Consider the following 14,886-nt stretch of genomic DNA (forward strand, 5'->3'; position numbering starts at 1 on the left):
TATAACTTTCTGAAGTCGATTTTAATGAAAAAGAAAAAGTTTTTGACTTTCTTATCCTCCCCAAAAAACTTTTTCACATCCTTTAAAAGTCTACATGATAAACCTGAAAGGAGATCAAGAGAATATTGACCATAATGTATTAAAAGAGCAAAAACATCTCTAAGGAATGGCAGTATGTCGCCCCCCTCCCCCCCCTCGAACATCAGACGGAATAAAATACACACAAACAACAAAGGAATATCACAAGCCTCATGGAGCGCATCACAGGGGAAAGCAAACGCTTGAGTATGAGACCAGACTGGAGCTGGGAACGTGCTGGGTGGTCTGGTGACCTTTCGGCAGATATTATCGACCCCTGGGCTCTTTTAATCACCCCGGCTCTCTTATAGCCTGAAGAAGCTCTCGGCGACGCTGTCATTTTAAGACAGATAAATGCGCCACGACTTTGTTGTGCTGCGCCGTCCTCTGTTGTCTGCGAGCGGCAGGCGGCAAACGCCTAATCATTAACTAAAAATTTCAGCTTATTATCTGTATCTTCGATACATGATGGAGCTTTACAAAACTTCCCGTCACCAGTGACTGGCACAGATGGCGGCAAACACAGGGAAAACATATGGTGAGAATATAGATGATGTAAAATAATTGTATCACAAAAGATAAAGTGGCTGGACCGAATCCTATAGGATGGCAATGTATGTGTATGGGATGGCTGGTGGTGATGGACCCCCCTTTAAAGGGGTTGTCCAGGGAAAATCTTTTCTTTTAAATCAACTGATATCAGAAAGTTATATAGATTTGTAATTTATTTCTATTAAAGAATCTCAAGTCTTCCCATACTTATTAGTTACTAAATGTCATGCAGGAAATGTTGTTTTATTTTCAGTCTGACACAGTGCTCTCTGCTGACATCTCTGGCCGAGACAGGAACTGCCCAGAGCAGGAGAGGGTTTCTATGAGGATTTATAGATTTAAAGGGGTACTCCGGAAAGTATTGTTTTATTATTATTCAGTTCCAAACAGAGAAAGAGAGATCGGCACTACCGCAATACTAATACACATACAGTCCTATTTGTTGGACCCGTGACATTTTGCCGATATAGTCATATACTGGGGTGCTCCTCACCTAAACCAAAGATTCCAGTCATATAATGAAGATACAAGAGATGATTGGGGGGCACTCACCATTAAAACTTGACTTTTATTTCCACTTCATTAAAAACATTTAATTTTCATAGGACGACTCGGACGCCAGCACCATGTGGCAAACATGCATTACGTGACAGCTGTTTCGCGTGCGTCTGGAGAAGCTTGCTGACGCACGCGAAACAGCTGTCATGTAACGCACATTTGCCACATGGTGCTGGCATCCGAGTCGTCCTATGAAAATGAAATGTTTTTAATGAAGTGAAAATAAAAGTCAAGTTTTAATGGTGAGTGCCCCCCAATCATCTCTTGTATATTCATATTATTATTATTATTATTATTATTATTATTATTTCTTTTTTTGGGTACTGTATGTTCAAAGAGTTTCACCTTTTCCTGGGCACCTCCACTTCTATGTTTATGTTGATAGGGTCAAATCTTTTTCCACCTGCTTAAAGGGCTGCCGTCAGTATATTCTAACTTGTGACTGCCTCGCAGCCATATGTGGTGGTCAATGGCCACACCATTTTTCCAGGATTACCTTTAAAATTGTGTGGCTATTGGCTACTGTATGTACCGTATGTACTGTATGTACCGAAATATAATCCTTACTTCAAAAATAAGCCCTTGTTACAGTCAGCTGACCAGATCGCTGACACTAGGTGGATGAGCATCATCAATCAGGGCCAGACTTGTTATGCTCCGCCCCCACCTGTTCAACACAAGCTGCGGGGGAGGCAGGAGGGGTAAGAAGAGGCACAGGAGGGGACAATGAAAATGGGGGGATGGAGTGTATATGGGGCAACTACAGGGGGTAGGGAGGTATACAGTATGGGGACTACCTGCAAATGTAGGAGGTATACAGTTTTGGGGGGCAACCACAGGGAAGGAGCTATACAGTATGGAAGGCCTTACTGCAGAGGGGGATATATACAGTAGTATGGGGAAAAACTACATGGGGGGGGAGGTTCCGTGGTAAATAGAAACAAAGAGGTAACATGGTAAAAACACCATAGACAATAAACTTTGCCTTCCTAGGCCAATTTGTTGTCATCATATTAACCCCTAGTCCTTATTTCCTTCACATAGGCTACTTTACCCTGCCACAATAAGGGGTAAATTTCAACATAACATGTAATAATTGATGCCTATGCTTTATTTAGGAGGATACTCTCTACTGGAGTTGGTTTAACTTCTAAGTGCTTCATAGGCCTCATAGGTCTTTTCTCCATTGTCCATCAGTCAACTTTGCCAACTTCGATAGAGCTATAGCCCCCCACAGTGCTGAGGTCTCACGTGCCATCTCTGCTAAGGTTTATCTCAGGTCTGACTCCTGCCACAGTCACAGAGATGGCTTGCCTCCAGACTGAAGTCCTCCTCTGCCCAAACAGTCCATAGACACCCAGTCAATTTATTCCCGGAAATCTAGAAGAAGCTCTTTCTAAGTGGTACTACTCCAGGACCTCAGGTCTCCTGGGTCTTTGGAGATCTAACGTACAGTCTAACCCTAGGCACATCTTTATTTGTTCTAGCCTAGTCACTACACTCATGAAGTACAACTGAACAGCCTACAGACCTTGCAGAACAACTTTGGGTGTTGTCCTATGTACACTCCTCTTCCAGTGTCGTAACGCAGCACCACAATCCACACACCTAGGTCAGTACCAGACCTTGTGGGCCATTGTTGATGTTGTTACCCCCTACTCTTCTACTACAGGCTGCCAGCTAAAAAACTATGTTTGCCGAGTATGGTGGTGCTGCCATGTACTGCATTAATGGTGGTGCTGCCATGTACTGCACTAATGGTGGTGCTGCCATGTACTGTACTAATGGTGGTGGCGCCAAGACCACAGATGGTGCTAAAGTCAATTACAATAATGCAGTGCAATATAATATACACAATACATAAGTCATATACTGTGCACATAAATGGGACAAGTCTTAGAGTTTGGTCCATACAGCTCCATCTTCTTATTCTTCTTCTTGAGGGCTAACCCTAGAATCCTCTTGTTGTCATAGTGGCTCTTTTCATTGGACTTTTTAGAGTAGAGCCTGAATATACTGGTTTTCATTTAATCGCATACAATAACTTCATACTGGCGCGATTTCATGACCAGTCACCGGTAATAAAAGAATAATGAATGATAATTAGGAATTAAAATGTATAAGTGCATTAAAAAATGTACCGAGTGTTCATCCAATTCATATATATTGAAGACAGAACTCATCTTGTCGTACCTATATGGATATACATGAAGCCATAAATCACATCTGCGGAATGAGAGGCGGCCTAGGGAGGTTTTATCACTGACTAATAAACTGAAGCCTATAAAATATAGCTCCAAACATTGACATGGTATTCATAGAGATAAATCTACGCGAGGTACAGCATGTTCTACAGGAAGCCTTACTCTATGGGATTTCATTTGGCGCTTATCAGATGTAGCAGAGCTGAGCATTCTTTTCGGGGTGGAGGGTATGTGCTTTGTGTTGTAGGAATTGGACTTAAAGGGGATGTGTGCTTTGGGCAATATAAGTTGGTGGAACCAGGGCCATACTGTATGTATGCTGCCATTAGCACATAGACTTGCCGTATGTTGGGGAGCTTGTGCGGTGTTGTGGCAGCTCTGTGGGGGTAGGGTCACTTGGGCGCTTGTCACGGTGGCCAGGAGTGGTGTTGGAACCCACCCCCAGACAAACGGGCACCACGCTCAAGGTTGCATTAGCCCAAGTGTGAGCTGGTGTGTAGGTGCAATAAAGAATAGGCCAGAGTCCAATGACTTAACCGTTTACTTAGAATCCTCAATGCAATACAAGAAAATAGACCTTGGCACAAGACTTTGGCAAGACTTTACGAAGTGAGAGTACAATGGAGTAGAGGAGCATGTTGAGGGGCCTGTCCAATGTAGTAGTGTACTCTGCCAGGATAGCGTAGTTGAGAATAGAAGTAACAGAAGAAGTTACTTGTACTCACGTATAGATACTTTTGATCTGACATCCTTTTGCCCTATAGTGTTGGAGGGCCTGTCCTCCTAGGGTAGTACGATGTCCCAGGTCCCTGCACTGGGCTGAGCAGACTTTTCCAAGACAGCCGCTTGTTACAGTAGGATACATAGGCTTGCACACTGCTTTGTCCTACTGGGGTCAGTACCTAACTCCAGGTATACTGCCCTGTGTGTTGCTGAAGGTATCCCTGGCGTGGAAAAGGTTCTCCTCAGAGAATGTCACTCCCTTCTAAGGATCTAGCACTGCATGCTAGCAGCAGTTAACAGCAGGGAACAAGTAGCTTGCTCAAGTGTCCCTCCCAATCTTTACTGACAAAAGACGACTACCCTCCCACCAGGAGCTAGCTCCTTTTTATAGGGTTACCTTAGGTATTGTGTGATTGGTGGGGCTGTGTGTGTGTAAAACAAAGAAGAGAGGTGATAGGGTAAAAGAAGAGGGAAAGAGGCCTACACCTGTAATAGGAGGAAACATAACATGTGACAACTGCTGTTAACCCATTCGAACTTCAGCTGGGCATAGTACAATATACGTAAGAAATAGAGCAGTGACATCTAGTGGGGGAAAAAAACTGTACACTTTACTTCATGCCCTTTAAGTGAGAACCTGAGTGAGTTACTTTGCCCAGGTGCATAAAGACTTAGGGGCACACCTGTCGCCCTGGTCCATCTAGTCTGCCCCTATATTATTTCCTTTCTTATTATTTTAGGATAGATATATGTGTATCCCAGGCAGGCTAAGGGGGCATTCACATGTTCCACATTTGCGAGCCATACAGCAACAACGTGCTACAGACCGAAATTCGGAACTTTGCGCTACTGTACTGACACGGCCGCACGGTTGTGAGGCTACATTCGCACGATCAGTTGTTTTTCAGAACAGTATATGATATTTGCACTTGTCAACCGCAATCCACAATTTGTCAATAATGAATCTGTTTTGTAATCTACATTTTTTGCGGATCAGCCAAAAGTCGAAGGTAAATATAAAGATAAACATAAATATACGGACAACGTGAACAGCCAAATTGAAATCAATGGACCCTAAATTTGTCCATAGTTGCAGAAATTCACTGATAGGGTTTTCAACCACTTCTTAAAAACACAGCTTTGTTGGAGGGTACAGGTGTGTGTCTATTATTACTTTTTTCTGGAATTTTGTAAAATTTCTCCATGTGCTGCAATTCATATTGTAACCACTGGGTGGTCCCATAAACACATATAGCACAAACAACTCCTAACAGAGTATACTGATATCATTTTCCTACTAAGCTGGTGAAAACCTGTTGGGATATGTTGAGCTAGGAGGAAAGGTAAGGAAGAAAACATCTGTATACTGTACATCAGCATGCATGGGTATAGATTCCCACCATATTTTAAAGAGACTCTGTCAGCAGGTTTATGGTGTCCTATCTCAGGGTAGCATAAACTAGTGACAGAGAAGCTGAACAGAATGATGGATCACTTACATAGTTCTGTGTAGCTGATCCAGAGATATCCTCCTGAATAACATGGACAATAAGTAGTCCTCTCCATTATGTGCATGAGCCCAGTAGTTCTGGATATTTATGAGAAGCAGCAAACTCCGCCCACCAGCTGCTGATTGGCAGTTATCTCTCCATGCTGTGTATAGGCAGTCACCTGTCAATCAGCTGGAGGGTAAGGCAAGTGATGTGGCAAGAATCCTATTCTCCTGCATATTAGGAGAACAGCTGAACAGAATGATGTAAGTAATACACCGGTCTGTTCAACATTTCTGTCAGGAGTTTATGCTGTCCTCATTTAAGGCAGCATAAACCGAGTTACATATTCCCTTTAAAGACATTGTAATGCTTGACCCGTTTAAAGGGGATTATATTGCCTTGAGACTAGTTTCCGACAAATCCATAAACCTACTTAATATAGGCAACACGTCCACTTTTAAACCCAATCTTCAGTCTGGCCCTTTAAGGCTGTGGGATGTGCGTCGTTGATGCGATACAAGAAATGTCAGCGGCGAATGCTGAAAAAGTCATCTTAGCTCGGTCTATGAGCGCGCTGCTTCAATTAACCAATATGTGCTTGTTTCAGAGAGTTTTCAAGATGGAAATGTCACTAATCTGATTACAAAACATCAGTTCTCATATACGCCTGGCGCTTTCCGAAAACTTTAAAAAATGCCCACTTGTATTTCCGAAGCTCGACGAGAAGCAATTTTTGTACTTAGCCGTGTCAGTTTCATTTACAATTCATGATAATTCAAGCAAATATTGGAGGTAACAAATTAGAAAGACTGTCAGCCCGTTTAAGGTATGATTTATGGGTTTTGGAATGTTATAGCTGAATTAGATGGCCACGCTTCAACAATTCACCGGGATTAAGTCACCTCTTCTGAGCAGAATCATGGGGAGGCCCGCTCAATTATCAGCTAATGGCTGCACATTACCAAAGTAATGTCACAAGGCAGCAGGCTTTCCACTTCAGAAGTTTGTCTTTGGTCGATGGAAAGGCAGAGTTTAGGCTTTGTCCCGATCCAGCATTCAAAAAGAAAGACAAAGAAATCTACACTAAAAGGTGAAGCAATGACTTGGTATAGGATAGAAACCTCTTTTGCTCTCTACCCCTCAGTTTAATGAAACACCTATGTATATATGTATGCAAATATACAAAGACTTGGTGTGTGTGTGTGTGTGTGTGGGGGGGGGGGGTTATTATCATGCGCTTCTGGCATATGCTACAGAAAAGGGACAAATTTGCCTCTGTAACGTGGTGTAGGCCAGCTGTACCCTCCGCCGGATAGGCAGGGGGGTGCGACAAGGTGGGGCAGAGGCGAGGCTTTATCCCGCACCTGATTTATTAAAGTGTCAGTGTTGTTACAAAAAAAAACTTTTGATGTGTCATAGAGACATGTCAAAAGTTTTGATCTGTCCGCTTCTAAGTGTTCCGACCCTCATAGATAGAGAGAACGAGTGGAGAGAAGACCGCACTGCAGCACGTCTACTTTCCACTATGAGGCTCCAATATAAGTCCGACACTCTGAGGCTATGTTCATACATAGAAAGAGACCGGCCGTTCCATGACACGGCTGGGTCACGGAACGGCCGGTCTCTGAAAAGATCATCCCATACTGCAGTACCGGCCGGATGATGTTTAGGGCTGCAGGATTCTGATGCGGGCGCATCCGTGCACGCCCGCATCAAAACTCCCCACAGATCTTTCAGTGGCCACTATTCAATGAAAAGAGGCCGCAGAAAACTGACATGTCAGCTGTTTGCGGCGCTGCTAGGGATACTATGTGTATACGCTCCGGCCGGGATTACATAGGCAGCAATGGCACGTATATTTTCGTATAAATCATGGCCCTTGTACCAAATATACATTGTGTGAACATAGCCTTAATGTGAAAATCATGCAAGAATAAAATACCAAAGTATGTACTAGGCAACAGCATACTATATAAATTCCCAATGGCAGCCCCTAGTAAAATGAAAATAAATGAATAATTATTTTCTGAGTAAAGTTTAGTGGCACCAGATGAGTCTAAGAAAGGCTTCATGTCTTGAGGGTCTAAAAAGAGTAGTCTTCCCTATTACCACAGGGAGAGAAAAAATGCGGTAAAATCTTAGCCACTAGAGGGAGATTTTCAAACATGGTGTAAAGTAGAATTGTCTTAGTTGCCCCTAGCAACCAATCAGATTCCACCTTTAATTCCTGACAGATTCTTTGAAAAATAAAAGGTGGAATCTGATTGGTTGCTAGGGGCAACTGAGGCAATTCTACTTTACACCATGTTTAATAAATCTCCCCCTAAGTGTCTCACTTCTCTACAAACTGTTTTCTGTTTTCTACATGTAGTTAGGCAAAAAGCTGTTTTAAGTAACAGACAGATCAGGATGGAACAAAGGAAATGGGGAAGGGGCTTAGCTACTAAGTGCAGGAGAGAGAAACAGTCTGGGCTTTGTATCTGCAAGCTGAACCAGACTGTTCCATTTTATATCTATATAGCTTTATCTAAGCATGGTTCCCACGTGTATGGTGTACGCAGAAAGGACATCTGTCACCAATTGGCCACTAAGCTCTAACTTCAACCTAAAGGGAATGTGTTATCAGAAAATGACTTATTGTATAGTTTTTATGTTAAATATACATATACTGAATATTTTAGAATTTTTGGTGACATTCTAATTTTCCATTTTCTCTCTCTCTTAATCCTGATAACTTGCAGTTTTCATTCTCACTACTGGAGCTAAAACTAAGCAGAGACTTCCTGTTGTGTCTGTGGTGACAAGAGGAGGCTGCTGTAAAGTGATCTGCACAGCATTACAGCACCATGTGACACCAGTTAAACACCTATACACCCGGGAACCACAATTGTTTATACACTAGTCAAATGCAAGATATTCCCTCATGAAATACTACACCTACAATTAGTATCTATGCTCAAAATCATAGACCATATTGTTTATATATGACATGGAGAGAATATATATAGGACATGCTCACTTTGCCGGGTTAGCGGTCGCTGACTGACACGGTGATGAGTTAGCGTAGGGACTCATGTGAACAAGGGGACCTGCACGTGGTACATGGGGCAATATGGTTTGATCAAATTATATACCAATATCCAGGTGTTGGTTTTTAAATGTAGCCGATAGGCATTAGTGTCAGCCATAGGTGTGATGTGCAGCAGCTCCTTTCTCTCCTTGTCCGTATGTTGTTTATATAGCTGCACAAAAGCTAGTGTAAAACTATATCAAACCTGGCGTCCCAGAATAATGACCCCCACCTCACACTCCAACGCCCTTTCGCTCCTGCTTCATCGAAACAAATTCAGGTTCATTTTGATCCATTTTTATTTTTGTTTTATTAAGCCTTATTGTTAGTTTATTTTATTTTTTTATTTTTGTACTTTTTTTTCCTGGTAAATGTTCAGGTTTCTAAAGCTGCTGTATGGAAAATGATGTAACAATTAATGTCCTTTCTCAACCTCACCAACTGTTGATAACGCATTACATATTCCTCCTCTCATCTCAAATATGCTTCTGTTTTCGTCGCTCAAATTAGCTTGGCTCAATGTGTACAGCTCCAACACGTTACAGATCTTTTCTTTTCTTCGTTTTTTTTCGTAGTGTCCATTATAATAAAATGACTATAACCGCTGTCCTGCCAGATACGGAGCTCGTTCATGTACTGCTCTCCCTGAGCTATCTGGGCTGCCAGCTCTGTCGTGGCATCCAAAGCTTTTCTATAGATAAGTTACTAACCTTCAAGGTAAACCTGTTATACTCTTATACATGGTGCTGGGCTTGCAGAGATGGTGCATGACACAGGAATTCTTAGCACCACAATTTGTACTAGAATTCACTTCTGTTTGGAGTTTTCCTTAAATCCACCTTGAAATTGACTGGTGAAACATTGGTAAGTGGTTGCAATATTGGAATGATGAAAAGCTTAGCTCTGCCAGCAACATATGTCATTATAGAAGGTGCTACAGTTGTGGTATACAAAGTCAATTTACACCTTGACTTGTTCAGTGCCACCTTCTAGTCCATGCTTCTCCAAACTGCGGCCCTCCAGCTGTTCCAATACTACATTTCCCATCATGCCTGGACAGCCAAATCCAAAGCTTTAGCTGTCAGGCATGATGGGAATTATGGTTTTGCAACAGCTGGAGGGATGCAGTTTGGAGACCCATGTTCTGGTCCCTTGTGGGGACAACCAAGAGGCTCTTAAAAGTGATACCAGAGGCGGGTAAGCTGCGAGGAGCTGCAGGAAGACTGCCCGAGTGATCGTCAGATTGTCCGGGCAGCGCTTAGGAGACAGCGGCGGTCCGCTGCCACCGCTCCTATTACACAGAGCGACAGTAGCAGATCGTTGCCAGGCTGATCATTAGCGTTTCAGCCTTTTAAAAGACAACGATCAGCCGACATCATGCTGGAGAGGTTTTCTATGGGGATTTGCTCCTGTTCTGGACAGTTCCTGACATGGACATAGGTGGCAGCAGAGAGCACTGTGTCAGACTGGAGAGAATACACCACTTCCTGCAGGACATACAGAAGCTGATAAGTATGAGAAGACTTGAGATTTTTAAATAGAAGCAAATTACATATCTGTATAACTTTCTGCAACCAGAAAAAGATTTTCTCCAGGGTACTCCTTAAATAAACAAGTGACCGCCACTAATCACAGGTCCACGCAATGGTGTATCACACAGTACTGAACCATTTCATTAAGTGGGTGTATTGTGTATTATTATTAATTCTTTGGACTCCAGGGGGCGCCAGTGCATCAGGGTCTCTCATAGGCATTCTCTAATGGAGGTTTCACTCCCTGTAATTTCATACAATTACCTATATAAGCAGCTTATCATGTAGCGGTAAACAGCGCGATAATATATAATTATAAAGAAAACAATGGAATAATCAAGCACAGCTGAGCCCAGCGGAGGCCATATTGGAAGGTAACGTTAATGAATCAGCATTCGGAGTGTTATATCTAATCAGCGTCTCATGTAACGCATCAATCATAATGTCACCTCTAAGAAATTGTTAGATCTGAAATCACATACACTATCAGAAAACTGGAATTACCCGTGTAGACAATTAGCAGAAGTCTGCCGGTGACGCACTGCAGTGTAATGGTCGCGATCATCTGCACAGCTGTGTTTTTAGCGCATTGCAATGTAAACATTATTGTTACAAAGCGCAGTTACCTTCGCCATTGGGGACAAGTGAAATATTTTGTGCTTATCTAGGTGATAAGTTATGGCATCTATAAGCCTAGGAATCATAATAATTCTGCACCCGGCCTGGAAATTACATATCACAGCAGTCATTGCACCTCAAACCCAACTGCCGGGTACCTGCCCTTGTCTTGTATTATCCAGCCATCACTGGCTCTATCTGCTCCTGCTTTGCAAAGTAAACACAGTATCTATTTATTTATTTATTTATCTATCTTTCTAACTATCCATCTAGATTTTAAAGAGAGTGAGATGAAACAACAGTGTCTCCTTTCCCCTACACTACTCAGGAGAGGCTGTTGTTTCCCTGCCCTTGGCCAGGTGATCACTGAGTGATATCAATGGTGGGCGGAGATAGAGGTGAGGTCTTACAGCTTGCTGGGCAACAGAAAAGACACAGATCATGTGACCTCTGTCTCAGAAGGGAGGGGGAGGATAGAGGAGTGGAGACAGAGTGGAACAGGCAATGAAAATTTTCTGCAGCTTCAGGGTACAAACACACACACCGTATACGCAGCGTATTTTCTGCTGCGATACGCAGCAGATTAGATCTAAATAAGTGAACACAGCATCAAATCTGCACCATCAAATCTGCTGCGTATCTGCTGCGTTTACGGTGTGTGTGTTTGTACCCACAGGGTGTGTTTCAGGATGTGGTGCAGAAAAACGCATCAAATTATGAAATAGAAACCTATTAGACAGAAGATTAGATTACGGATGAGGATTGCAGAGGATAAATCTTTCGTAAGTGGAGTACCCTTTTAAAGGGGTATTCCTATTTAGAAATGTAAATATGCCATAAAAGTCTGTAAATTAAAAACAGACAATCGGCTATTTTACAGAGCTTAAAGGGGTGTTCCCATCTTGCAAAGATGGCTTCCCAGCCCCCTCTGGCCTGTTTCCGGCTGCTGGAGCCGATTGGAAAGGCGATGACAGCTGAAGTGGGGGAGTTATGCACTGCCATTGAATGGGAGATGCACAAATGGCGATTTACGCCGTTTACTATGTAAACAGCACAGTTTGTTGAGGCGGGAAGCCATCTTTTTACGTGATGGGAATATAACTTCCTTTAAGGGTATTGGAAGTTGCCTGTAGCAATGTGAGCTATGCAGTTATCATAACCAAGGAGTATACAAGCAGTATGATGGAGAAGAAGCACAGACGGAACAGAACCAAGAGTGTGGTCAGGATGAGCCGGGCCGAGGACGAAACCTCAATGAGGAACAGAGAGAAGGGTCCAAGCCAATAGTAGAACTATTAGTACCAGACAGATGATCTGAAGGAGAGGCAGGACGATTCACCTGTACATAGGCTGCCATGTAAGACATCATCTTTGAGGGCCGGTCGCCATAGCAACCTGATTGCTGCTGTGTACCCAGAGCTCCAAACCCTCAGCTCAAACCAGATCACATATCTGATTATTTCCACAATTTCTTTAGTGTATATAGTATAGTATATTTTCATTAGGGTATATATTACATAGTCTACAATTTCTTATACCCCTCCCCCCCTTATCTAAAAGTCCATGATCTTAAAGTGATAGTCCAGAACATCAGATATTCCTGATTATCCCGGCTTCTTATGAGGCTGAGGCGAGGGGTAAAGTCATCCGCTGTCCAGGGTCCATGTTTCCTAGGACCCCAAGAAAGCAGGCTATAACTAGTATTAACTTAAATGGAATAGAATTGTAGAATTATGTATGTACATATGGCAATATTATTATTATTATTATTATTATTATTATTATTATTATTATTAGGTGTATGGTGGTATAATGTAGACACAGAATTGTAGTACTATGAGTGTACCATATGGCAGTATTATTTTATATGGTGTATGGTGGTATAATGTACAGTAGACACATAATTGTAGTACTATGAGTGTACCATATGGCAGTATTATTTTATATGGTGTATGGTGGTATAATGTAGACACAGAATTGTAGTACTATTATTGTACCATATGGCAGTATTAATTTGTATGGAGTATGGTGCTTTAATCTAACAAACTAATTTTAGGGGATTTATTGTCCCATACAAAATAATACTGCCATTTGTAGACACATGGAGGGTAATTTATCACACTGTCTTGAAGTAAGATTCTCATTGCTACCCATTGATATCAATCACAGCTCAGCTTTCATTTTACCAGAGCCATAGAAGAAATTAATGCTGAGCCATGATTGGTTCCTACAGGCAACATTTCCCTTAAGTTACATTTTCCCCTATGTGTGTCCATATGGCAGTATTATTTCGTATGATGTATGGTGGAATAATCTAGGAAAAGAACTGTAGTACTTTGCAGTATTATTTCAATACTGTATATTACTTGGGCACAGTGACAGTAGCAGTGACAGTAGCAGTGACATTAGGTGTTATGTATAGGCTGTAATAACACAGTGTACTTTCAGTCTCCAATATATGTTTGTTTTACAAAATGTTCTGGCTTTTTTGGCAATTTTTTTTATTTGTTTTATGGGTTTTTTGTTTTTTTTTAAGTGCTTTCGGCATTTTTGAGGGTGCTTAATAGGCATTTTATGCAAATCCATGTTTTGTAGTGTATCCATGCCAAATAAATGCATTGTAAGGCCATGTTCACACACGGAACGGCCGTGTCAGAGAACATCATACCGGCTGGTACAGCAGTACCGGCTGGATGATCTTCACTTCCGCTGAATTCGGATGCGGGCACATCAGTGTGCGCTCGCATCTGAATTCCCCGCTGCGTACGCTCCATAGTGTGCACTGAGAGGTTCTCTGCGGCCACTATTCAGTGAATAGCGGCCACAGAAAACTGACATGTCAGCTTTCTACGGTGCCGCTAGGTATCCCGGCCGGAGTGTATACTATGTGTATGCACTCCGGCCGGGATTCCATAGAAGGCAGCACAATGTAAGGTTCATATTAATCACGGCCGTTGTTTCAAATTAACAACAACGGCGGTGATTAATATAAACCTTGCGTTGTGTGAATATAACCTAAAGCTGGCTGGCATTTTGAGGCCAAATTTTGGCCTCAAAATGCGGGCTGTTCAAAAATACATCCGTTGTGTTTGCATAACCTTAAACTGTGGTTTTCTTTTATATTCAAGCAGGGGAAATGTATGTAAAATGGACATATTTGGAGGTACAGTATATAGAAAAGCGTTTTACCCATACATAAACTGTGGTTTACAATGTAACAATGGATGAACCTACTGAGAGGAAACCGCTCGATAACACATTCGGCTCTGCTATATCCGTATTGGAAAAGTACATACCGGCTGAGGTTTAAGTAGCTGAATTAAAGCGATTTGTTGGCAGGGAGCAGTAATTCTGCTCAGGGCCATGTTAAGGGGGAAGCAAACATGAGACATTGAGATTAGCGACAGTGTCCCACCTGACCTAATGTAAACAGTCGGCACGCGGCGCACTAACGTCCGCGCTGTAAAAGGTCAGCCTCCATTTACTGAAGGGTTCCATTAGAAACCAGGTAACCTTTCCAGAGCTAATATTATTCTACACGGGGGTTACAGAGGTTCAGCCGTTCTCATATCCAGCAAACATGGAATTGACAGCAGCGAGGCATTTACCGGTGCGGGCGCCTTCCCAGCTTCCTATTATTCTTATAATAAGAATCCTGGTAATATAATTATAACTGTATAATATACAGGAGGGATATAAACACCACATCTACAAATCTTTATAAATGATGACCTAACCTTCACCACCTGCCTGCCAGCCACCTCAGCGCCCACTAATCCATCCTTAGTTGGTCTTAAAGGGCCCCGTTGCTATTTTCTCCCTATTAGTAGCAATAGGACTGAGTGCAGGTCTGTACTTAAAAGTCGTCCGTAATAAACTCTTTTCCAAAATCTCAGCTTGCTGTGAATGAAAATAAAAATTGTATTCTGATTCTAAGCTGCTTAGCAGGATACAATACTGCGGCTGTGACATCAGATCATTTTCCATAGATGAGTGTCAGCAAGAAGGTGCCATTCATTGACAGCAAGCAGTGATTTGGAAATGTTGAAGAACTTTAA

General features: G+C 42.3%; 1 protein-coding gene across 14 annotated transcripts in view; it reads right to left on the reverse strand.

Moving 5' to 3' along the window:
• The window catches only part of CTNNA2 (catenin alpha 2), a 1,387,623-nt gene that overhangs the window by 1,095,557 nt on the left and 277,180 nt on the right, over positions 1-14,886 (reverse strand). The window contains exon 1 of one of the 14 annotated variants that reach the window (XM_069977191.1): positions 12,168-12,199. The exons of the other annotated variants lie outside the window; for them this stretch is intronic. Coding sequence (XP_069833292.1) covers positions 12,168-12,197 — 30 coding nt within the window. The 5' untranslated portion in view covers positions 12,198-12,199. Of the gene's footprint in view, positions 1-12,167; positions 12,200-14,886 lie in introns of those variants that run through there. 14 annotated transcript variants of the gene reach the window in all.

The sequence above is a fragment of the Dendropsophus ebraccatus genome, chromosome 7 (genome assembly GCF_027789765.1).
Source record: "Dendropsophus ebraccatus isolate aDenEbr1 chromosome 7, aDenEbr1.pat, whole genome shotgun sequence".
NCBI classification, from domain to species: Eukaryota; Metazoa; Chordata; class Amphibia; order Anura; family Hylidae; genus Dendropsophus; species Dendropsophus ebraccatus.